At 39.5% G+C, this 26,482-nt stretch overlaps 2 protein-coding genes across 2 annotated transcripts; one reads left to right on the top strand and one right to left on the bottom strand.

Annotated features, from left to right (window-relative positions):
- The first annotated feature begins 5,396 nt into the window (after positions 1-5,396).
- LOC103357864 (mannan-binding lectin serine protease 1-like) lies at positions 5,397-8,728 on the top strand. Its single transcript, XM_008282602.1, has 6 exons — positions 5,397-5,422; positions 5,494-5,716; positions 5,816-5,993; positions 6,749-6,880; positions 8,045-8,241; positions 8,436-8,728. Exons 1-6 carry the CDS (start codon positions 5,397-5,399, stop codon positions 8,601-8,603), a joined length of 924 nt encoding a protein of 307 aa, XP_008280824.1. The 3' UTR covers positions 8,604-8,728.
- A 2,092-nt stretch (positions 8,729-10,820) lies between these two features.
- dffa (DNA fragmentation factor, alpha polypeptide) lies at positions 10,821-20,391 on the bottom strand. Its single transcript, XM_008282573.1, has 6 exons — positions 20,201-20,391; positions 18,882-19,040; positions 17,969-18,123; positions 16,604-16,808; positions 14,809-14,936; positions 10,821-13,380 (listed from the first exon to the last, which is right to left on the bottom strand). Exons 1-6 carry the CDS (start codon positions 20,292-20,294, stop codon positions 13,156-13,158), a joined length of 966 nt encoding a protein of 321 aa, XP_008280795.1. The 5' UTR covers positions 20,295-20,391; the 3' UTR covers positions 10,821-13,155.
- Between the last annotated feature and the right edge of the window lie 6,091 nt (positions 20,392-26,482).

Consider the following 26,482-nt stretch of genomic DNA (forward strand, 5'->3'; position numbering starts at 1 on the left):
GTCTCTTTATGTGATTATTGTTCCCACCAAGTATTTATTCTGTGCAATCATTTGCATGTCCATACATGTGTGAAGTCCCATTTTTACTTATGTCATCTCCTCTAAAAGCCATCCCCTAAAGAAAGCTCTTGGTGGAGGACAAATAAATTTAAAAAAAAAACTGACATGAGTCTTCAACAAGAAATCACTGTGTGTGTGTGTTTTTGTTTTCTGCCATTTACTGTGCGCCCACGGACAGTGAGCAGGAACAATGGCAGCGCTAATGGGAACATTACACTGAGCCTGCTGCTCTCCTCACAACAAAGAGAAACGTTAATATATATTGACGACATTCAATCAGTCTGTTTCGTTAGCTCGCGAACATCTGGCCCGGAGGCTCAGGTCTGGGCCGTTGTTCGAGGTGCGACATCAGAGCCAACTGCGAGAAGCGACGACATTTGAAACATTTTTTTTCTCTGCTCTCTGAATTAAACGCGGATGTTCTCGCCAGCGCTGGAACTTGTTAACCTATTCTTGAGATCAGAAAGTGACAAATGCGTGACCGAGTACGTGACACCCGGAGACATCTGGGCCTGTACTGCTTAAACATCTGTTATTTGCGGCAGGTAGTGGAGCTGTAGACTCTATCGCTTCTGCAAAACTACAGTGGACGAGCAAATTACAGTGGATTAACTCTACATTGTTCCTTGGGGTTCAGCTCAACTGACACGTCCCCACTTATTCAAGTCCTTAATTACAGTTTACAGCCGGTGGGTGGTTGGGACTGCAGTGATTGCAGCCGGTAGAAAAGGAGAAAGAGGATGAAGATGGCAGAGGGATGTCATAATGAGGGTAAATACACAAAATGTGCTCTGTGTAAATTGTTAGCACAAGATGTTCAGAGAGATAATCGGAAAAGCGGTGAGAAGCATGTTGAGATCACTGAAGGAGCAGCAGAGTGATGTGTAAATTATACAAAATCTGAAAAAAAGAAAGAAACTTCTTGCTCTTCTCCTCCTTTCGGCGTCTGATGTGACCCTGATTTGAAGCTCTCTTCTCCCTACATCTCCACCGCTGCCTTTTGTTGACTCTCCAGATAAAAAAAACACAGTCACTGTCTTTTCGTCATTTCAATTGATCTCAAGTGGCCTATTCTTTATTTAATGACTGGCTGACTTCCTATAAGGAAGCACTTCATTACTGCATGGCACAGCAAGCAAGTGGACCAGCGCTGCGAGGACGCTGTCTGTCTTGTACACATGGACATGAAGATTTGATCATGCTGAAATCAGAACAGCCTGAGCGTTGTGTCTCTGCACGTTTTGAGTGCATGCTCAGCTCCGTGTGTGTGAGCAAATTATCCACGGTACATGCACAAGCGCAGCACTGACTGCATTCAGCCAGCGTCTTGCAAATGGCCCTTTCCCATGACGCACATGTGCACTGCTCGCCCCAATATTCGTACGTATTATAAAGCTCTTACTGTAATTGTTTGTGCTTTGTGGAGGGGATTTTTAGTAGCTTGATTGAAGTCAAGTCTAGAACCCAGGAGGCATCCGTTTCTTTCGCTGTTCCAGTTCTAATGAGGTTCTTTTAACGCGGTCCACTTCGAGACACACATTTGCTTAAACGTAAATTGAATATACAACATGCATCTGATTTTAGAGAGAAAAGTATAAATGGCAAAACTTTCCTCTGACAAGTGGAGCACTTAGATTTGAAGTGATGACATATAACGAATTAGAGAGCAGGTCCGTGGACGCGTACACATTTTTGAGAAATTACATCCATCCCATTGAGTTTTATTTGAATAAAAGGCTTCCAGCTGTGAGAATATGCCCTCACATCCCAGTAAAACCTCAGTAGTGGTTGTCATGAGGAGATCAGTTAGATTATTCACCGTCTGAAAAGTTGCTCCAGTTTTGTTTTATCTTTAGATGATATCATCACCTCAGTCTGTCTGCTGTCTTGTTTGACCTAAAGAAACAGACACTGAGATGCATGACGTTGCAAGAACGTATCATTATTCTGTTCTAGTTGTGTTGTGCTATTATATTCTTGTTAGAATGTGTGTCTTTTGTTTTTCTACTTTCCATTTGCTGTAATTTCGCTTTAAGCACCTCAAACATTTCAGTGTTGGCCAGCATTCAGAATTCAGTTTTTAAGCTTTAATGTGTTCATTGTGCTGTTCTTTTATTTTCATTTTAACTGCATGTTCTGTACTATTGAATACTGCCTCCGGTTTACAGGATGCTACAATAGAAGGAAAGGTTTTTCGCACCTTGTGGCGTGTGAGAGTTATGACCTTAGGGTGTGAAAAGGTTATAAAGCCGAGAAGCTACAAAGAGCATGCATTGGAAAATATGAAGAAAAAAAAAGTGCTGGTGTCAGTAGCCATGGGCATTTTGGAGGGATGAGATTACTTTTTTTCTTTCTTTTTCTTTTTTTTTTAGAACAGGCTGCAGAAAACCGCCCTGGAACTAACAAAAGAAAAAAAAATCTTTTGTGTTCAGTCAATAAAACAAACAAGAAGTACATTGTGAAGGATTGGCTGTCTTGTAGCTTTTAATTACTGCAGCTGTGGCATTTTAGTGCCAATCACTGCAATGACATTTAAAATGTAGACTTACACTCCGCAAAGGCAGGAATATAAAACACTGCTTTCAACCAAAAAACTGACAACCTTACATTTCCAGCCAGTATTCATGTGTTTTTTTTTTGTTTTGTGACAACCTATAGTTTGAGTAAATGGCACGTAAATCTTCACAATATCTCAAAATAAAGATCCATTTCATAACTACAAGTTGCATTATTTCACTTAACATGCAAACTTATACACATGCTTTTTTATTAGTTCACAGCCTAACCAGTTGCAGATTGGGCTTTGGCATTAAATAAGAAAGAAAGTCTCAGTGCTCTATTAAAAATGAATGTTATAATGTGTAATTTAATAATAAATTGGATAAAAAATGGTCTGCTGTTGTTGTTTTAGAGTTGCTTTGTTCCGTTTTTTTAACATCCAGGATCTACCTTGTGCTTCAATTGGTGATTTTATATATATAGGAGTCTTGTCTCCCATTGAAAATACAGTTTTTAAGTAATTATTAAGTCACTGTGCACCAATATCAGCTCGCAATTCTGTCTTTTTTTTAATCAATTTTTGAGCAATTATGTAGTTTGGATTATCTGTTGACTTTACATGTACAGCTTAGGCTCTACATGATGGTGACTCAAAAAGAATGTTGTGTAAATTTTTATATTTTTACAGCTTCAGATATTATTTCCGTCATATAGAAGATGCTGTAATTATATACCTACTATGTTCAAATTCAAACTACTGGTGTTGAAGGCCTGTTGTGCATAAAACAACATGCGGTCTAATAATTACTACTAAAGCTGCATATACAGGACAACATCCAAAAGCAACAATGAAAGAATACAAGGCAATATGCAAATTCTGAGCCCAGTTAATGAAATATTTAAAGGGGTACAGCATTTCACTTTATAATCCACAGAAAATGTCTAAAGAAACACTGGAAGCTGCAGCGTTAATCCCACAATAATGTCCTTGCACAAATGAGTAGTTAAAGTGTACGAGGTGCAGGCTTGAATTCCAAGATTTCCTTTTGAATACAGCAAATATTCTTTCATGAGGGAGTTCAGAGAAGCTCTCTCCGCACCAGTGAGGAAAACTGGGTGGAATATCTTTAAAACCAAGAATGCAAAATGGCTTCAAAATAAGAAATTCATCAGGATGTCTGCAGCGTTATGAGATGCAATTCAGCTCCTTGGAGGTTAAGCTTAAGTGGAAATAGTCCAGGATCTCTCTCTATTTTCACCTTTAAGATCCCTCTGAGCTCTCGGGAAAATAATTTACATCCCCAGCGTCGAGCAATAAATGAGAAACCGGGTGATGATAATGCATAAAGCATAAACGCCACGACAGTTCTTTATGGTTTTCACATGTCTAGGGATGCTATGCTTTGAGTCAGAGGGTGTCATTTTTGTTGATGCGTCACACTGGATTCTAAAAGCTTGAGTGGCACCTGGATGACATCCAAGAGGAGGAAACATCTGCCATCAGCACATCCACCGCCGTGGCTCAACATCCCACCAGCTCACAATCAGGAAAAGGTCATGGCCGAAAAAGAGCAGAATCAAAAAGGTCATTTGCAAAGGGAAATTAACACTGATGTTTACGTGGATAATTATTGTAATTCAGTTCAAATACTAGCCATTAGTGCTTTCGTGTTAGGGAAAACAGGGGTTTGGTTATTATAAGCTACTTACGGTGAAACTGTTGCTAGTTTAAAAGGCCTCACTCACTTCTGAATAACATCAATATCCATATTCCATCAAAAACACACAGCGTGAATACTCTGCTATTCCCTCATTATAATAGCTTTTACAATGAAGTCTGACCCTAAAGCATTTGGCAAAGTGCAGACTGCAGACAAAAAAAAAATTTAAAAATTAAATAAAACATGATGCAATTTATTGTTGACGTACCACTGACTGATTTCATGCCTCATACAGTAATTAGGTGCAAACAAAAGGGCCGGGCTGGTAAATGTTGTGGGTGATGGCGTATTTATTTTTCTGAGGCTTTTATTTAACAACCTCACAGCTCGACCGCCGTAAGAGCGGGGTCTGAAATAATTAGCGGCCTGAGTCTGGTCCGATCAGCCTCACTGTCTAAACAGGATTCACAGGGCGCCGAGGTGTTACACAGGTGATCGGTGTTTACCATGTTTATAAATGTGCTTTTTTATAGGGGCAGTTTTTTTTTAGTTTGAAAGTTAAAAATCAGCACATTTGATGAATAAGAGGTAAGAAAGGGGTTATGAATCGTTGTCAGTACAATGAAAGTGAAGGAAATAGAATCATGTAGACGAGCTGATAAACCAATGAGAGAAAAAGTTCAACAGACTGGATATAAATTGTTCTGACGTACGTTTGTTGGATAGATTTACGCAACTGAAGAAGGTGGGGACTGATGACAAACTGATCATGTGCCTGCTTCACTTAGTTTACCTGAATGACAGGCCATTTTCTTACAATATTTGAGTTTTAAAGTTAAAAATCAACACATTTTGTGAATAAAAGGCAAGAAATGGGTTATAAAATGTATTTTCTCTTGTTTGTTTTTCATCAGTGCAATGAAAGTTAAGTAATTAGAAAAGTCACAGTCATTTAAATGATCATTTCCTTTCAAAATGTGGCGATGAAACAATTGAAAAGTTTAATATAATGGATACAAACTGCTCTGACATACATCTGTTGGATAGATTTCTGCAACTCAAGAAGGTGGAGACTGATGACAAACTGATCATGTGCCTGCTTCACTTTGTTTACCTAAATGTCAGTCGGTCGAGTTCATTTACCCTCGACTCAGTGGGAGCGAACCTTTCCAAAACATGACGAGCGAAGCCAGCGTGCCCAGGTGAGTGTCTGCTGTTCATTTGTGCAACATAACCCCTGAAGCTGCTGCCATCATCACCTGACTTTTCCCAGTTGCGTCTCCGTATTTGTCCTGTTTTCCCTCGTCCACGTGTCGCTGAGTGTGGAAATGAAAGGCTTGTACGGCAGCTTCACCTCCCCCAACTTCCCCCAGCCGTACCCTGACCACCAGCACATGGCGTGGAACATCACAGTCCCAGACGGCCACAGGGTCAAACTCTACTTCACCCACTTCAGCGTGGAGCCCTCCAACCAGTGTGAATACGACTACATCCAGGTACACGTGGGGGGGAAAAAAAAAAAAAACACTCCTGTTATCTGCACTGGAGCCAGCAAGCTGCTCACTAAACAAGGCCCTCTGACCTTGTCAAACCAGGTTTTGGCGGAGGGGAACGAAACCTTGCGGTTCTGCGGAGAGGAAGCGAAGAACTATGAAAGCAGCCCCAGGAACACCATCATCCTGTCAGCCGGGAACCTCATGTCAGTGGTCTTTAGGAGCGACTACTCTAACGAGGGCCGATTCACCGGCTTCCAAGCATTTTACACCTCAGAAGGTGATGCATAAAAGCGACATTTGTTGCCAGGAGGCAGGTACATTTTTGGCAGCTGTAATTACACTGAGCAGAGTGTAGCGGAGTTTCTACAGAAATAATAGCCGGATTCTATCATGCGGTAATACTTTACATATGATTTCAGAAGTAGAAATAGAAAAGAAAGACTTCAAACTACACATACAATATAACAGTGACAAACCACTGCAAGTGTAATATGAAGCAAGGTTACACATTATTCAAGAACAGTTTGACAGAACACTACTTCTCATCGGGCTTTTTAATACATTCAAACAACCTGTGCTATTTGTCTCCAGCATATTTTTCATTAAAGGCCCCTTCTTCTTGCTGTTTAAGCGTTGGGAGCTCTGATGTATAGAATGAGTCTCTGTGCAATTTCTGCTTTCATGCAATTCCTGCTTTTCCAATCTTGTTTTAATTGCCTGTAAGAATCACACCCCTGAGCCTGCTGCAGCATCTCCAATATTCGTGTGTCATTGTTTGGTTTCAGCCGATTGACGTCACTTTTTTTTTTTTCTGTATGAGCCAAAATTAAGACGAACCATTTTTTTCGTGTCTGCTTAACTTGTGAAAAGCCGTTCTGACACACCAGAACAAAGCAAACCAAGCAGGTAGATAATCTGACATGGGTTGGGATTTCGGAGACATTCATGTAAAGACAATCCCACATTCTGCATTTTAAGGATGGAAAATTTGTTGTGCAATGCTTCACTTTCCACTGTGTCCGTCTCTCGCAGACATCAACGAGTGTCAGTCCAAGGTAGATGGGGAGAGAGTGTGCGACCATTTTTGCCACAATTACATCGGCGGCTATTACTGCACGTGCAAACAGGGATACCTTCTCCATGACAACAAAAGATCCTGCACAGGTGAGAGCGGTGCGGACTAAAAGCTCAAGAGGCTTCTGAGCTCAATCAGCGCTGCGAGGTGCGGTGCTAAAAGCTCGGCACGCAGCGTTTGACTGCGTATTGATCTCTGTGAGGAGGGTGTGTGGCGCTTTCTCCAGTTAAACACACTTGCTGCTCGGCGCCTCCATGTCAGACAACAGAGAGATATTGATGACAATAAAGCAAAGCAGCCTCCCTGTGTGTGTGTGTGTGTGTGTGCACTGAACCCTGTTGGTGACATTTTGCACGTTTAATTTCACAGCATTTGTCAATGATATAAACATAATAATGACCAAATGTTTGCTGATGGGGAATTGAGGTATTTATAGAGACAATTATCATACAAACTGTTGCTAATTTGAGGCTTTTTGAGAACGTTAGATGGAAATTAGATCAGATTGCTGTGTTGTTAACTACACCTAATTTTAAAAGAAAAAAAAAGCCATTTGTCTCTGGAAACACTCTCATTATTTCGCAGAAAAAACAAGAATTTCCTGACACTTCACAGGGCTCGCAGTCGATGGTGTTACATTCTGGATTTCATTCTGTCATAGCTGGCCTGTGCTAACTAATTTCAGACTGAAAAGGCATACTGATGCATAAAGTAGTTGATCTCTGCCAGCTGGTGTAAGGCGGGGTTAATTACTGTCGATTCCTGAGGGAAAAGCAACTTCAAAATGGTATTAAAAATTGATACCTGTGTGCAGCGCTAATAGTGTACTGACACCGGGTAATTAATCACAATTACTAGCTGATGTGCCTTAAATTATTATTCTTTGCCAGAGGAAAAGGGGGTGACAAAACAAATCACGCAATGAATAGGCAAAAAAATGATTATCTGCCTTCAGTTTGTGCTAATTATATGAATTACAGCAACTCTGCCTCTCGTTGCAACGCTCGTTTGTTTTTGTCTGCAACAACATCTGCACACTTGCAGGGGCAATAGCGCGAGCCTAAATGAATCCCATCATTTATGCTGCCAGGAAACGTTTCAATTGACTCAAAACTATTATTTTGATCTAATCAAGAAACTTTTCAGAGCTTATACTTAATAACCCAGCTACAGCAGGTCATGTGATTCATTTTGCATTTTGTAGAAATCATGCTTCAAAGTGAACACAGTTATCAAGTGAGTCTTCTCTTCAGTGCCGTGCCAAAGCCAGGTGTTGACGTCTCCGTCGGGGGTCCTGACCAGCCCGGGGTACCCGAACCCCTACCCTCCCATGAGTCGGTGCGACCACACCATCCGTCTTCCTGAGGGCTCCAGAATAATCCTGGACTTCCTGGAAGCCTTTGACATAGAGGGACACCCAGATGTTCCCTGTCCGTACGATATGTTAAAGGTCAGTCATGCGACTTCAGATGATGAATAAGCAATGTATTCCTGCTCATGCCCGTGGAGGTAGTCTGTCACCGACTTGTCTTCTTTGGGTGATATACTCTACGGCCATGCGGCTTGCTGCATATTTAACTGTGGCTGGACATCGATCAGTCAATGAATGAGTTTTTTTTCTTATTTAATGTTCCCCTTTGCAAGATCACCACAGCCGGACAGGAGTACGGACCCTTCTGTGGCTCGACGCCGCCGCCTCGCATTGACACTGGAAGCTACCAAGTGCATGTTGCGTTCAGATCCGACGCTAGCGGGAAAAACAAGGGGTGGAAGCTCAAGTACACCAGCACCAACCTGAATCCCTCACTTTAGCTTAAATAGGATGGCTGATTAAGTCTCATTTTACTTGTCTTTACTTCTTCCTTTGAAGCGATAATCCCACCGGCACATCCTTTTGTATCGTGCTTTCCTATGCAAATAAAATTCAAAAGACAGTCTGTGTGGTCAGACGAGAATTTTGATAATTCCTAAAAATACTGTGGCTCAACTCCGCTCCATTCTAGCTGGAGACGGACACACGTTGATAAATGAATGCAGGAAAGTCTCCCAGAAGTCAATCAGTCTGGTCTGAGACGCAATAAATTCTCGCCGTTTAACCTTCATACATTATGCAGCTTGTTCTCAGCAATCCCTGCTCTTCTCCTGTTTAAAAACAGTCATTATAGGGTTCTTCAGACCCATGAAATTGCCTCTGATTTGACAATTTTGCATGCACTCACCAACATTTCCTCCATCTGTAATCTCCCCACGAGTGGCGCAAAAGGAGGCGCTCAAATGCGGAAAAGAAAAACACTTGATAGATTTTTACTGTTTCTCTCGCTCTAGTATTTGATTTTCTTTCATCTTTTTGTGCCTTGAAATCAGTCTGACACCACTCTTCTGTGAACTTCTGACTTTTTTCTGAACAATCGTATGTACGTTAGGTTTGACTGAGCTGTTTTGCTGCAACGTACTTTGTAACTTGAAGGCCACCGGGACTTACAAGGCAATATACGTACTGACCCATACATCACCTTGGCATTTGCAACCAAACAAAATCAGAAGGTCTTGGGTAGACATGTGCTTTCTGAAAGTCATCTGACCACATGGGAGGAGGTTTGTTTCCAGCGTGAAATGCCCAGACAGTCCTGAGGGCACCTGAGTGCTTACAGAGCAAAGCTGCCGTATCTACCTGAGCACTGTTAAGTCAAAATCTAATCCACGTGGACAGTGTGACACATGATCGCACAATTGACTGCTACTGCACTGTTATCACACTCGCTCCTGACTGTTCAGCCTAGTTGGAGCCAATTCTACGGGAATTACGCACACCATGAAACCCATTAACCAGCTGTTGGAAAACATCTAGCAGCAACGCGTCCAATAGGCTTTTAGCTAATATGCGAATTACAGTTTCTCTCGTGCATGAACTTAACAAGTTGGTGCTGAAAGAAAAATATTGCATGTTTTTTTAAAATTGTATTAATGTTTTCAGCCATACAAATCTTTGCTAATCAGTGTTTTAGGTAATTGTGTCTTCACAAAAAAGGTTCACAAACAAGGTGGTGTGTCACTACACAGTGCTCATTTATGGATTCTTCAGAGGAAGTCTCAAGAATATAGAATCATGCCTTTCATCTAGTTTGTGCATAATTCTAAATGCTTTTAATATTAGTCATAAAAACAGCACTGTCATGAGCCTGCAGGCTAATTTATTTAAGAAAAAAAAATCCCTCCTCCACCATTCAACATGTATAAAAGGTACCTTAAATCAAATATTGCATGAACTTAGCAGCTTAGTGTAAAAAAAGAAAAATAATGTGGTTATGTGTTGTTGTTGTTAAATATGTTTTTGACCATAGAAACCTTTGCTAATCAGTATTTTAGGGTAAATACAGTCATCCTCAAATGTATTCATACCCTCCCATTAAAGAAGGAAAAAAACAGCTGTCACTGAAATAAGTTGACAAAAGTAATAATAATAAATACACATTTATGAAAATCATGACATTGCTTTTGAATTGCGGTTCAACAGAAATATCAAAAATAAACAAAAAACCAAGCAAACAAACAAGATGGGACCCATCAACTAATATTTTGTTGAACAATCCTTTGAGCCAATCACTGCCATCAAGTGTTTTCTGGAACTCTCAGTCAGACTTCTGCACCTGTTGGCAGGTGTTTGGATTTCACTGCTCATCAGCAAAGTGCTCTAATTTGACAGTTTTGTTTGTTTTTTTTAAAAATTATTTTCAACCACAATTCAAAAGTGATGCCTCATTTCACTAAATTCTAATTTAGTAAATTTTTATTTATTATTACTTTTTTCAGTTTCTAGTTATTTGAGTGACTATCGTGCATTTTGCCTTTTCTTTAATGGAAGAATATGAATACATTTGAGGACGACTAAGGTCCTGTGTCACTACACAACACTCATGTTTGGATTCTTCAGAGGAAGTCTTGAGATTACAGAATCACATCTTTCACTCAGACTGTGCATAATTCTAAATGTTTTTAATTTTAGCCATAAAAAATGAGGAACAACGGCACTTTCATGAGCCTGAAGGCTAATTTATTTAAGAAAAAAAATCCCTCCTCCAGCATTCAACATGTATAAAAGGAACCTTGAATCACACACTGTCCTGTCATTTACAGCTTCTGGTTGCAACATACGCTGTGCATGTTAAAATTAAATACAAAATGTGGACTGTTGTTGGGGAAATGGCAAAGCACAACTCCTGTTCAGTATAAAACTTTGGTGAAACCATGTGACAAGCTGACGCTCAACTTTTTTTTTTGCCAGACATAGACACAATACTGAGTAATTGAAAGTGGTTTATAAATGCTGCACTTTTCCCTGTATCTAATACTAAAGAACAAGCGCACGCTGACAACTCAATTTCAGCACGGAACGCACCGAAAAAACATCTTTCGTCAAACTCAAATGCACAATTTGCATTCATTGTTCGAGAGACAAACGAGATGGCAGGCATTGTAAAAGCTACCGTGTACATGAGTCACACGGACCTGCACACGTTGTCCACGCCGTCTTACATCACACGGCCGCGAGACTGATATGTAACTTCCACAACAATATATAATGGACAGTCTTGAAGAGTGTTCAAGTAGCAATATTGGTTCTATGTAATTCAAAGACGAAGCGCCGTCATTCTTCCCCATAACGTCGGCCATAATGTGCTCAGTGAGGCTTGCATGCATGAAGTGACATGCATCTTATCTCGTCTCTTTATTGTTAGAAAGATGAATTAGCCTGTGTACCCCATTCAAATATATTTGCTTACCCATGCAAGATTAGTGGGGGTATTTTTTTTTAGCATTTATATACATCTTTGAAAAAAAAAATTACATCTCAGCATGATCCTGTCTGTCATTTTCTGTCAAGTCCTTTGGTATTGTGCCTAGAGATTAACTCTTTCTGCACTGTTGGATCAGAGGTATTTCTACCTTTCATTCTCCCGTGATAGGATTCCCTAAATAGTCACACGTCAGTTAGTTATGGCATTTCACCCTGAGGCGCATATTTATGCAAAATCTAAAGGAAAAGGCTGCCTTGCTTTGGACTGATATCCACGATAAGGGAACCTGTCTTCCTACTATTAGTTAAAATTGGGTGGAAAAAAAAAAAGGTTAAAAAAAAGGGGGAGGATAATAAGAAAGAGAAAGTTAGTTGTTTGCTTAGTTGACTCCTACTTTAGACTATCCACAAGTTCCTGGGAGCACACAGTTTTTCATAGTGTCCATTTCAAAATGTGTTGTTACACATTCTGACAGCTCAGTAACAGGCTGAAGTTAATTCAGCTCGTAGGCATATTTGGCAAAAATAATAAACGAAAACAAGCTAAACACGTGTAAATGATTTCCAACAAAACTAAATGATGTATTCTGCAGGACATCCATAGGGTTCCTATAGCTACTTCTTAACTATAATCGGTATTCGACTTCTATCTAAATTGGCAGAGCAGAAGGTGAAACACTACTGGAAAGCAAATTGAAAAGTAGCATTTTATATAAATGATGGAAGCAGTAGTTCCACATTGTTCCTCATTTGCTTTCCTGCTGAATGTCAAATGATAAGATTGATATCACTCGTATCTGATAGCTAAATATGACTCTAGACAACTAGCTCAGCTGAGAGTAAAGGCTGGAAACTAATGACAAAAAATGAATTAAAAAAAAAAAAAAACCTCTGTCTCTAAAGCTAATTAGTCCATATGTTACATCTCATTTATTTAAATGTACAAAGATGTGTGTAAAAGTACAAGTTTTGGTTTTAGCTGGAATTACTTGCAAGCATTTTTATTTTGTAATTTGTAAATGTGTGAGCTTCAGAGGTGCTGGTAGGTAGATTTAGTTATCCAGGCTATAGGCTTCCCTATTACCAGCCTTAGTGCTCAGCCGAGCTAACTGGCAGCTTTTTTCAGCTTCACATTTAAAGTACAGGCATGTGAGAGGTATCTATCTTCTCATCTAACTCGCAGCAAGATAGCAAGCAAGTTTTGTTTTTTTTTTCTCCCCAGAATGTTAAACTATGACTTTAAGTTGCACATGGATGTGTTTATGTGTCGTTATTTTCACAGCATGGGACTCATCAGAATAAGGAGCCAATGCACAAGTGATGCAAGTGGTTCATGTCGTCATGTCTTTGATAAACATGACTTGTGCAAATCACCCTGCTTCCTCCGGAGGCGAAAGCATTCAAGTGGTTTGCGAGTTTTACAAAAATGATGCAAATGTCAACATCCTTAACATTCATGTATTCCAGCAGTAGCGATTTCATCAGTAACACGGGGCAAATCCCATCCCGCTGACCCCCGAGGCAGGTAGTGTCAATTCTTATCAGTCTCTGCTCAGGTAAAGTCTCGACCTATTCGCTGCCTTGAGCTGGCGTTTCTACACCCTCCATCGTGCTCTTTTCGCTGGACTGCTGGTCGCCGTCCGGCTGTGTGTTGTTCCTGACGGATTGCACGGCCTGAATCTGCTGCAGACGCGTGGCCAGCTCGGCTTGGCAGGCCTGCAGCAGCGAAGACGTCCTTTCTGTGTCCCAGCCCAGCACCTGCTCCATGGCTTCCACTCCTCTGGTCACAACCATCTAATGACACATGAAGGGAGCTTCATTTTAAACACTGTGAGACTTTGAAGTGATTTTCTAGTGTTTTTTTTTTTACACACATGAATTTTGTCGGGAGGGGGGGTTGATTTGAGGAGCAGTTAGTCTTTCTGGTGCATTTCCCTGAAATATATCGAGAGTGCTTCTAAAGTGTTTCTCTCTTTAAATATGCAAATAAGGATGAGAGAAATATTTCTCTATACAAAATCTTGCATTACACCGAAAGCAAACACCCCTCAGATTGTATATATCAGAACTGCGTCACTAATAAAGCAGTGAGCAAGCATGTGTAAGTGGGTCAGGCCTTGCAGCTGCAGACACTTGCTTTGTCATTTCTACAGCTGCTTGTTAAGCTTGATGGGCTGATGTTACAGCCAGGCAGGAATATGCTGCAAAAAAACATGTGGATACAATAGACCCCCATTTAAAAAAACTTCTCTCATTAAATTCTAATTTAATGAATATTTCCTACAAGCCACTGTGATGAAATGAGCTAGTCTCTCTGATCAGTATGCTGGTTTCCATTTTGAAAAGTTTTCATTTCATCATTAAGTAGATACTCAACCTCAAAATTAGATATGACAACTACCTTGATTGATATGTCCAGTCTAAAGTGAATGACATGCCATTTACGAGGGAGTTTCAAATTGCATGCATGCAGTTGTGACACAATGACAAATGTTGATGTCATTTGTCAGTGGAGTAGGCAACACATCTCCCACAGATAGTTCTGCTGCTCATCAGCTTGTTTTAATGTGTTTTTAGTTCACCATCAATACGACTTGTTCTTCAATTAAGTGCACTGACACCCTCAAGGGACTCAAATATCCAATTTTTTTCTACAATCATTTTTTTTTACTTAATGGTTTCCAATTTTGATGCACTTTATGTGAAATATTAGCACTGAGCAGAATGTGTACAATGCACCTTGCCTGTTAGCTAACATACTGGCAATGCTGCAGGAGTTAGCTACGCTCACCAATCAGGTTTCAAGCATCACTGCCCCTGCTCCACCCTGTTTCCCTTTTATGCAGGTTGCAGCTCCAGCCAGAAAAGACAACCATGAAGCCATTCTCTAGGCTTCAGTTCAGCTCCCTTGCATACCAGTGGGGGACATGATTGCCTTCTATGTCCAGCTTTATATACAGTTTATGGCCATAGCATTGCACCACAAGAAATTATATGAGAGTATGATAAAGCATCGGACACTAATGTGACATATAAATCCACCTTGGTTGCTCAGATCTGTCTAAATTTGCTTTAGGAACATTTCTGGAGGTTTTAGGAAAAGCTGAGGTCTCTGAGACATTTGTAATTACATGCAGTGTAGAATGTATAAAAGTCAAATTAAAGCTGTTTTTATTAGCGGAAGTTTTAAGGCAGAATTGATCAGTGATGTGAGTGGACTACCTGCAGGTCCTCAGTGGAGAGCCTGGTCTCTGGGAAGGTTTTTCCTTTCAGGACCATCAGTGTCCTGGTCATGAATCCGGATGCAGCGTCCACCTCCAGGCCATCTGGCATATCTACGTCTCCAGCATCTGACATAGTGAAACAGGTTTGGTTTAAACACTGCGAATCGCTACATGAGTTGGACTTATGAAGCAGCAACAACGGTTCCACCTAGTGACCAAAAGGTAAAAGTACAGCCCCACATACAAACCATCAAAGAGAATAAACCGACTACTGATATTTCAACAAGCACTGAAAAATGTACGAAAATAACACGTTAAGAAATAATATCTGTGGTTGTTTTCACCTACTGTAACTGTTTAAAAGTTCGATTAATTTTGTTGTTGTGACTGTTTTGCATTCTTGCACAGACGAAAGTGAAATGATATGACCATGGGTGCTTTAAATGATCTATCTACTGATCACAAATAGTGTCCTTAGTTCTTAAATACAAGTACATCAATAAATCAAGAATTATTTCTCATCAGATTGTCTGATTGTACCAGCCCAGCATGCTGGTTAAGGGTATGTCAGCAACGATCCTTATCCACAGGACAACCAGTTTCTGGGTCATGACCTTCCTCAGGGCTACTACAGTTATAGGATAATATTGATCATTTAGCTGGGCGTTGTACTCATGCTTATAGATCAGTGGTTCTCAAACTGGGGGTCGGGACCCCCATGGGGGTCCCAAGATTATTTCAGGGGGTCACTAGATCATTGTAAAAAATAAATAAATAAATAAATAAAGCCCACATTTATCAAATAAAGTTGTATCAGGGCTGTCAAAATTAAAAGTGTATTCTTCTTCCCACTGCTTTTTTGAACTTGTTAATATTATGATTTGATTATGCGGTATTATTATTCTTTTTTAATGCTCTTTTTAAAAATTATTTTCTTTTGTCTTATATTTTCATTTCCCTTTAATTTGTTCGAAATAAATTCAATTCATTCATTCATTTAAAAGAAAATGAACGTGTTAATGTGAAGAGATTAATCTGTGGAATTAACACATTCATTTTTAACGCATTAATGCATGAACAACAAAGTTATTACTCATGCCACATTAAAAATTCAAAAAGGGGGTCACAAACACAGACTTATGTTATCTTGGGGGTCGTGGCTGAAAAGGCTTGAGACCCACAGTTCTAGATGACGGCTACTCATATAACAGAATAAGATATACAAGGACCTCTGGCATTTTAAAACTCACCAACTAACAGCAAACATCTTACACAAAAATACATTTCATATTATGATGATTAAAACTAACGAGGCTAAAAAATAATGCAATAAAGATTAAAAACAGATGAACAAAGAAGTCTGAGCAATGCCAGATATTATCCAGTGAAACATTCCTATGGTGTCAACAAAATCAGCTTTATTGGGCTGCTTGAGCGTTCTATTTGGAACACTAGTGGCTCTTTAAAGAATCCTGAAATAGGTCAGCAGAGTCAATGAGTCCCAAAGCGGCGACATTGCAAAAAAAAGCACTGTTGATTTTCTTGACGGACTGCTGTGAAATAGTCTACAAAGTTTCTTTAGAGGGTCTTTACCTCAAATCCAATACAAAAGCTGTCTGACCAAGAAGTAGCAACTTATCACAGAGTTTAAATTGTGTCAGAGAGCCACGCTTATAAACTCCTCATGTTCTTTAGAGGGTAAAGCAAGAACAAAGTGCCCCAGATCTTTGTTAAGAATAACTGTTTCAAAAAGATAAAACTGAAAGCTACCACACGATGCCGCACAGTCGTACCTCCTTGGTCAGGCTGGCGGGCTTCTTCCTGCTCTCTATCCTCTTTCTCTGCAGCTTTGATGTAAAGCTGAAGCAATTCCTTGGACTGCCTCTCCTCCTCTCTTCGGTCCAAAACCCTCTGCAGTGTCTCCTGGAGGTCCTCAGCTTTCTTTTCTTGGAAGCTCAAAGCAGAGGCCAGCTCAGGACACGGGGCATCCACCAAGGTCTGAACAGCAGATGACACAGAGTATGCTTAAAGTAATAATACACTACTATGGTTGGCTCTGGATTGAAACACCTTAAAACATAATCATATTGCATGCAAGTTTAAACAATAAAACAAAGTTTCTAGGTCCATTTTAAGAGAGAGTCATGCCACCGACTGTGGCAATCTTCAGTCATTTCTGCACAACAATCGAAGTCAGAGGCAAAAGGAATCAGATACATCAAAAATTTGCTACAACAAACTAAACCTGTCAGTAAGGCCAATTTAATGCTGATTTTAGTCGTTCCATTGGAATTTAAAAATGCTAATTAACATCCTTATCCTTCAACAGGACAAAGATTATAAAGCTGATCGAGACAAATAAGGTATGCAGGTTTTGCAAGCAGTCGTAATTTCTATTTTCTTACCAGTTCACACTGTGGTATGCATGACAGATTCATATATATAAAAAAAATAGAATATATATGTTTCCTTGAACCTAACGGATATCTACGTTTATCATCAGAAATAACAACAAGATGCTTAGATTTCAGTCGAATAAAGTAACACAGGGCTGCAGCAGCTGGTGTCCAAACAGAAAGCTTGTATAAGAGAGCAGAGGAGCCGACTGAGGCAGCAGCAGAGGAGCAGACATGTACAGGACAGCTCTCAGAAAGTCGAGAGGTTAGAAAAGAAGATGGGGAATCTGCTTGAGAAAGAGCAGGCCAACAGTAAACTCCCAATAGTCGGGCTGGAATCTGAACAGGCTACGAGCAAACGGGAGGCAGAGCTGGAGAGGTGGACTTCGACCATCGAACATCTTTACTGCATGCAGACTGATCAGGCTTGTTGCCATGTGTACTATCGTGGATTAATCGTAGCAACTTTTTTGTTTTTTTTAAATCTTCGGTCATATTTTCATAAATGTTTGAATTCATACAGTAATTAGCACTGAATAAAAATACAATGAATAAAATGTTACATAGGCAGCTTTTACAATGTACAACTCTAAAATCAATATCTGATTAAAAATTGAATGCTGTTTATTACAATGCTTATTTGTTTGTAGTATTTGTCAAAGTGCTTTTGTATGTATGTTGGGGGTTGAGGGAAAATAAATATTCAAATCTGTATGATGTGTGGCCTTCACTTCATCAGACTGGTGCAGTTACACTTGGTACCTGTAAATCGGCCTCAGACATGAGAATGATGCTGGCCATGTCCTGCTTCAGCTGCTGAGCCAAGCCCCACCAGGGAGCCACTGAACTGGAGGCGTCCACAGCATCACTCTCCAGCAGCATTGACTCCCGAGCCATCCAAGCTGTGCCGCCATCCACTACGATGAGATAAGTAAGTGAGTACCAACACTCGAAGATGCACATTTCACTGATGTTTATTATAGTTGCCTATCAGCAACTATAGAGTAATCGTGCCCGTGGGTTTGTTTTGTGTGTGTGTGTGAGTGTGTGCCTGTTTTTGTTTTGTTTTTTTTTTTTTGTCTTTTAACAACCTAGCGCTTTACAGTAAAGGAGTTTGAACCTGAAGCTTCATATATGACCTCAGTATGGTCCCTTGGTATGGTATGGTAATTAGATTTTGGGGTCAGTGCATACATTGGTGACCGCTACAGAGGTAAATGTCACATTTCCCAAAAAAACGCTGTATGACTGAAAATGCACAGAAAGACACGAGTTTAGTATACTAATTTAGGAAGACATTCGAGGCCTATAAACTGGTGATGTACCATATGACGTTAAGATAAAGGTCAAGGTCACACTGAAGGTCTTAAACAATCACAAAAATTAAATCCATTATAACTTGGAAAAGGTGTCAGATAAACACATAGTTTTTTCCCCCCCATCAGATAGGAACCCATATTGGTGATGTGGTGATGACAGACTAAGCTCTTGTTACATTATGTATCATTTTAAGGCAAAATCAAGGCAAGTTCATCCTCAAGCAGCTGCACTGTAAAACACAGAATCAGGTAAACATGCATACATGAGGCAACTATGTCCCTCTAGTGAGGGCTCTTTAGTTACAGGAATCAGTCAAGACTGTAGACAAATCTCAGGTAGAAGTAAAGCTACTTACTCTTGCGAACTGGAGACCATGTCTCTTTTTCATGCAACAGCATGAACTTTGTGTTTAAGGGCAAACACAAAAAGTAGGCTTGATCCTCCACTATCGTCCCATCATTATCGAGGACCACGGTGACCAGGTCACTCGGGCTATACCCAAGAAACTCACACCCTGTAGGGAGAAGAAATGACTTACTTCATAGATCTTATGTGAATATCTGTTTAATGAGGGCCCCAGAGAAGAAGTCTTCAGTCTTATGTCATAGCAAAACAACCAGTACTGCAACGATGTCACATACCATCTGATCATCATGTGATTCAAGCAAATACTTCTGCAGTTTAAACACCTCAGTGCATCTGAGCTGCCACCTGCTCTGCCATCAGCACAGTTTCCATTTGCCATACAGGAAGTGTTGAGTGGTTGTCCTGCTTACTCTTTCAGATATCCTAGCCTCATTTTAGGCCTCTTGGAATTCTGCATTCTTTACAATAATGGTAAAACCATGCATATGGCTTGCTTATGTCCCCCAACTGAGTCTTTAATGTAGTTTACTTTGTATTTTTCTGTATTAATGTTATCTGTATGCTGACTATATCTGCGTAAATGAGAACATGCATACTGATTACTGGCAGAAACAACACATTTGGTAGTGATTTATATCTTCACAATAGGGTCAGAAGGAAGGGAAGAATTTTCAAATGAGAGCATTCCAGGCATTGTGTCATAAATAGCTAGAATACTTTCTTAAGCTTAAACATACATGTGTATTTCAACATGTAGATTGTTTTAAAGACAGTGGCACGACCTTGCATCTTTGCTCCATTAATATATCTAGAATGCAGGCTGAACAACATCTGTAAAGGACAGAGACCTTAAGTGTGCAGTGATCTGGGCAACGCCTGCTGACTAGGATTCGAGGAATGAGCAGAAGAAGAGAACTGACTTCTCATGTTAAGCTGCTGCAAGTTTGAACACGATGAAAATGGAAATGTTGCTACACACACAAGTCCTGCGTGATCATGACAGATAAGTGAGCTTAAGCTGTGCAGCAGGATCACCATGGTTGTAATGCCAATGGATGACAACAGTCTTTATGATCATTATCAGTACATCAAACATTTCATTTTACTTTCACCTCATGTAGCCTCTTTGGCTTGTAGTAGCAGTGCAAAGACAAAAGGTAAATACAGCAGCCACCATACACAAGTACATGAGATTAAATTTCAAGATCTGGCGAATATAAGACATAGTTTTGCTCTAACTGCCGCCTAAGGCTACATTTATACAATTCCCTTTAGACACGTTTAGAAGTTATAGCCATGGCAACTCACCTTTTTGCTTCAGTTCGTCCAGGGATGGAACGACAACCCCGTATGATTTTTGTCGTGTGAAATTACACACCTTACACGGTTTCCTATCTGTCATTCTAGTCTGTGTCTAGAAAACCCCACTTTTCCTCTTTCTTTTACCTTCAAGTTGGCAAACACCGACAGGCTGATCTCGACTACCACTATCTCTTCAAACACGGAACCGCCGCTGTGGCGCTATGGACTCTGGGACACGTAGTTTTACACGTTAGAAAAGTAGAAAACGAAAAAAGGGAAGACGATTCACAATTTTCATCGGCTGTATAAGTTTCGCCCTCTAGTATTTACAAGATTAAGTCAAAGTATTACAAACCCTTGAAAGGCAACAGCCGTCAGAGCTAAATTTATGAGTTACACTGAGAAACCAATGCGGAAGTGTGGGCGGAAGGCGAGCTGAGGAGCTCTACCAATAACGGCCGCTAGATGCCGAATCAGTAAAAGTCTGGCTTGAAAGTTTACACTTTTCCCTGATTTTTAGTTGCAAATTTCACATTATTATTATTATTATTATTATTATTATTATTATTATTATTATTATTATTATTTCAGGTGTGTTTTGTTTTTGTGTGTGGTGGTTATGAAACATGACGCTCCATGAGTAAGTTATGAGGTACAGCTCTTTGGCTGATAGGAGCTGTCAGTTTGTGTTTGTGTTGTTAAAAAATATATTTATAGCTAGATTTTTTATGTTTTATTTTACTTTTTTTTTTTTTTTTGCAAGAAAATGCATCACTGAAAGCACAATGTAACTTGAAACATCTTCAGGTGGTGCAGCAGCATAGCTAGTATTGGTTGTCAGCGGTTTTGAGTGAAAAGTACTAGTTATGTGCTTAAGTATAAATTGCTCTAACCTGTGATTAATGAGTGACACATATGTGTGTAACCTTCATGCACAACCTTCCCACATACATGAAATTAGAAACTAATGCATAATCACAACTGCACAAAGATATATATTTTTTATCAGCAACTTTGTTGCTGTTTTTATTGTAGTTCATATTTCATTCAATTTACTTTTTTTCTTCTATTCTTTAAACTACATGTTATTAACATAACATGCTAATATATATTTGCACGATATAATATATATTAACATGAAATGTGTTTATCTAATAATTAATTAATTAATAATGATGTTTTATAATTAAGTGCATTCCAATTAAATCTGTAAGAAATAATCAATAACATGTTTTACATGTAATGAAAGATGTTATTAATTATAGCGTTGGGGGTTCAGAGAGGCAGAGGTTAAGGGGAAGAGGGTCCATCTATATCAGAAGTCAGCCTGAGGTTTGGTCCCTCCAGTTCTTTGAAAGAACCTAAGGAACCACGAATTCCTTTTTTTAGGTTTTCCCTCCTCCGGTTTCTGTTTATACAGTCGTGACTCGATGATCTGACCATTAACAATCCGAAAACCTTGCTATCCGACAGGTGTTTAGGAAAAACAAACGGAACCCAGGAAAAATCGCCTTAACATACCGACAGCCTTGGATTCTAATTCCGACATGACATTTTTTGTCACAAATTCGAACAACACCGTATTATCGGACTAAACAATCCGACAGATTGGCTACATTCAGACTGCAGGACTTGATGCTCAATTCGGATTGTGCATGAAATCCCCATCGGAGGTGGAAGTGTCCCCCCCGACCGCACCAAATATTTTGCCTTTACTCTGGGGCTCGGGTCTGGGGCCCAGGTCTGGTCACAGGCTCTGGCTTGGATCTGGGGCCCGGATCTGGCCACAGGCTCTGGCTTGGATCTGGGGCCCGGATCTGGCCACAGGCTCTGCCTTGGGTCTGGTGGCAGGCTCTACCTTGGGTCTGGGGTCCAGGTCTAGCCGCAGGCTCTGCCTTTGGTCTGGCAGTTGTCTACTGACTGGACAGATGTGAGTGCTTGATGAGGACAAAGGGTTGTATATCTGCCTGAATTCCCTCCATATTACAGGCTGATTGAAAAGTTGATTGTTACTGCTCTCATGTTTTATTCTGCTCACTTCTTTCATCCGCCATCACCTTTCTTTTCTTCAGTTTCTCTTTCACCCTTCATACTTTCCATGTCCCTTTCTAGGATATATTCAGACTATGTCCTAAATTTCAGCATTTAATCAGCTTTGACAATGTTTTTTTGTGCAAAGTCGGATTTATGGGAGCTTTCGAAAAAATATCTTGGGTGCTGAAGTGAACGCTATTTACAAGTAAGCTGATATGACTTGAGATGCAACATTCAGAATGAGACACATTAATGGAAGGATTCAGAGACAAAACTTTGAAAGATCAGAAAAAATAGGCATTTACCTTTGAGAAAAGAAGAGATAATGGAACAGAAAGTAGCTTTAGTTATTTCTAGCATTGCAGGCCACAGTTTCATATCTGTGTGTGTGTGTGCTACTGTCAGCGTAATGATGGAATAAATACACAAAGCATTGAACTAATTCTCTCTGTACCATTTTCATCCGACATCTGATGCATCTGCTTGAGTCGACCATCAGAAGTGCAGCTCTGTTTTGTCTGACCTCTGACCCTCAGTCGTGGTCCTGAGGCGCAGCAGCAAACAAACACGGCTGTGATTCCAAGCTGCTTCAAAGACGTGCAGCCTCCAGGATGTAGACCTGTTTCATTTTAATTTATTAGTCTTTCCCAAAGGAATGTTTGAAAAACTTAATTCTGTCGGAGTCAGAAAGGTCACTATCAAAATAAGAAACTGTATATGATCACTTTTAGTTTCTAAATGAGATCTAGAGCAGGCAGACACTCAACACATTTTTCAACCATTCTGCTGTGTCTGCTTCCCTCTAGTGGCTTAAAAGAGGAACATTATTCGTGTTCAGAGACAATCTTTAAAGAGTGACAATTCTTTTAGCAAAAATATAGTGTCACATCCACAAAACACAACATTTGTCATTCAAATTGCTCATGAATAGCAGCAGTCCTCACCGCTATTTCTTTTTTGCAGACATCCTGTGTGACTTTAATGTGTGTTGTCAACATTCTCACACATTATTCACAAATTATGTCAAAATTCAACTTTTTGCTAAGGGAATAAATTACATATGGTTTGTATAAGAATTGAAAATAATGCTCCTTTTACTTTGTCTTAGTAAGGGGAGAGACTGCAACATAATTGATTACATTAATCAAGGTGTCAAGATGCAAAGGTATGAAATAGATTTTCAACACATTCAAATGATAGAATATATCTGAACTTAGAGATATTTCTTAAGTAACTACACTGTCACTATGAGCTGTATACAAGTCTAATGGTCAGGTATTTCAATTTATTTGTTTTGCTATTTTACACCTTTGTGTGTGTGTGTGTGTGTGTGTGTGTGTGTGTGTGTGTGCGTGCGTGCGTGCGTGCGTGTGTAAGTATATGTCAAAGCCCAGATTGAAATTCCATTCCAGTTCAGTCTGGAATGAAATCTTCATTTTCTTTCCTACAGATTCCAATCAGAATTCTGAATTCTGATCCTGATTCCAGATTCCAATCTAGACAGAATCAGAATTCAGGATCAGACTGGATCAGAATTCTGATCTGGCTCAACCCAGATTGGAATCTTGACACCAACCTGGCCCAGATTGGAATTCTGATCTTGCAGCCCGAGATCAACCATCATCTATACACCGCTTAACCCTCACTAGGGTCGCAGGGGGGGCTGGAGTCTGTCCCAGCTGACTTGAGGGCGAAGGTCGCAATTCTATCGCAGGGCTACACTTAGAGACAGACAACCAAGCACACTCACATTCACACCTATAGACTATTTAGAATCACAACATGTTTTTGGACTGTGTGGGAGGAAGCCGGAGAACCCGGAGAGAACCCACGCTGCACGGGGAGAACATGCAAACTCCACACAGAAAGATCCCGGGGGTCTTAACCAGGATGCAAACCAATGACCTTCTAGCTGTGAGGCAAGGGTGCTAACCACCGAGCCACCTTGCAGCCCTGACCTAGATCAGAATCTTGGAATAATTATTATGATTAGTATTATTATTATTATTTTATGGGATATTGATTCAAATGCAAGATTCAAAACAAGCATTAATCTTTAATAAACTTTTTTTTAAGATTCATCACAACAATTTTTTTTGGATACACTTTATTTACAAATTGTTGAATTGCAGGTAGTGATGCAACACATAAAATATTAAATATTACTCTATACCACTCAGCCTTTGGGTTTTGTGTATGAAATGCTACTTAGTGATTAGATGAAACTCTATTTGAGAGTTTCTCAGTTGTGTTTGATTGATCCTTCAAAGCATAAGGGCGTGAACAATTTGGTTACAAGATTATCCAGAGCTGTATTTCAAACAAGTGCCGCTACAAACAAGCAGGACTCAAGTGTGCAAGCAAGTGTCGTCCAAACAACGAGGGATGCCAGAACAGATTTTAATTTAAACATGTAATATGTGATCGCATGTATGTGATAATACATTTTTCAAAACTGTCAGCAGTATGTACATGTCTCAAAATATTTTACAAGGCAGTGACATATATTAAAGCATGATGAATATGAAAGTTTTTTTAATTTAAAGTTCCTATTCTTTAAAAAGTGTAAAATTTCTAATTTTTCATTTGTCATAGCTGCATACATGTATTTGTATATTGTAAGAATAACACCATGTAGCAACACTGATGTAGTTTTCTTATACTGTGTTACTGCATGAAATTCTATGATTTGTAAATAAAATGTATTAAAAGACATTTTTTTGTGTGTTGAATCTTGCATCTTTATCAACACCTCATGTGAATAATAGCAATACCAAGATTCTGATCTAGGCCAGCTAGTCAAATTCCAATCTGGGCCGGCCAAGATCAGAATTCCGATCTGAAACTATGTGAAAGGCATGATCTGTATCAGAATCAGAATCAGAATCAGCTTTAATGGCCAAGTACGTACACAACATACAAGGAATTTGGTTTCGGCTGTTGGTGTCGCCCTAGGAATTTGCAGGAATAATAGAAATAGAACTTTGAAAAAAATTTAAAAAAAATAAAAACAAAGTAAAATAACTACAGAAAGAAAATAATAAAATAAAATACAATAAATATTAATAAAAAATAAAACAAGAAAATAAGACAAATATATACAAGATTTTACACATCAGAGCAGAAAAGGTATAGTTAGTGCAAAATAGAAGTGCAATATTCTTGAGACTTCCTCTGAAGAATCCATAAATGAGCACTGTGTAGTGACACACCACCTTGTTTGTGAACCTTTTTTGTGAAGACACAATTACCTAAAACACTGATTAGCAAAGATTTTTATGACTGAAAAAATGAATAGAATAACAAAAAAAATGCATTATTTTTCTTTCAGCACCAACTTGTTAAGTTCATGCACGAGAGAAACTGTGATTCGCATATTAGCTAAAAGCCTATTGGACGTGTTGCTGCTAGATGTTTTCCAACAGCTGGTTAATGGGTTTCATGGTGTGCGTAATTCCTGTGGAATTGGCTCCAACTAGGCTGAACAGTCAGGAGCGAGTGTGATAACAGTGCAGTAGCAGTCAATTGTGCGATCATGTGTCACACTGTCCACATGGATTAGATTTTGACTTAACAGTGCTCAGGTAGATACGGCAGCGTTGCTCTGTAAGCACTCAGGTGCCCTCAGGACTGTCTGGGCATTTCACGCTGGAAACAAACCTCCTCCCATGTGGTCAGATACCTGCCAACAGGTGCAGAAGTCTGATAGAGAGTTACAGAAAACACTTGATTGCAGTGATTGGCCCAAATTTTCAGCAAAATATTAGTTCATGGGTCCCATCATGCTCTTTTCTTTTCTTTTTTTTTGCATTAAAGATATATTTCTGTTGAACCACAATTCAAAAGCAGTCCTGATTTTTATGAAATGTTTATTTGTTATTACCTTTGTCAATTTCATCTTATCTCAGTGACAGCTGTTTTTTTTCCTTCTTTAATGAGAGGATGTGGATAAATTTGAAGATGTATATTTTGCTTCATTTATCTTAAGTTACTTTTCTACATTAAAGTTGATAGTTTATTTGTTGTTTCAGTCACACTAATGCACCTGAACGAAACATTTAATCTCAGGAAAAGTAGAAACCCACAAAACATCAGACAAAATTTAGAAACATGTTAAGTAGGGATGGGTATTAAATTATTAAATTTAACGACATTTTTTAAACATATACGTTACACTAGATAGTAAAGACATCTTTTCACTGTGAGACATGTGACTGATGTGTATAAAACATGTTTCAGGAAAAGCAGTCGAGC

Source organism: Stegastes partitus, unplaced genomic scaffold, assembly GCF_000690725.1.
Source record: "Stegastes partitus isolate 25-593 unplaced genomic scaffold, Stegastes_partitus-1.0.2 Scaffold278, whole genome shotgun sequence".
NCBI classification, from domain to species: Eukaryota; Metazoa; Chordata; class Actinopteri; family Pomacentridae; genus Stegastes; species Stegastes partitus.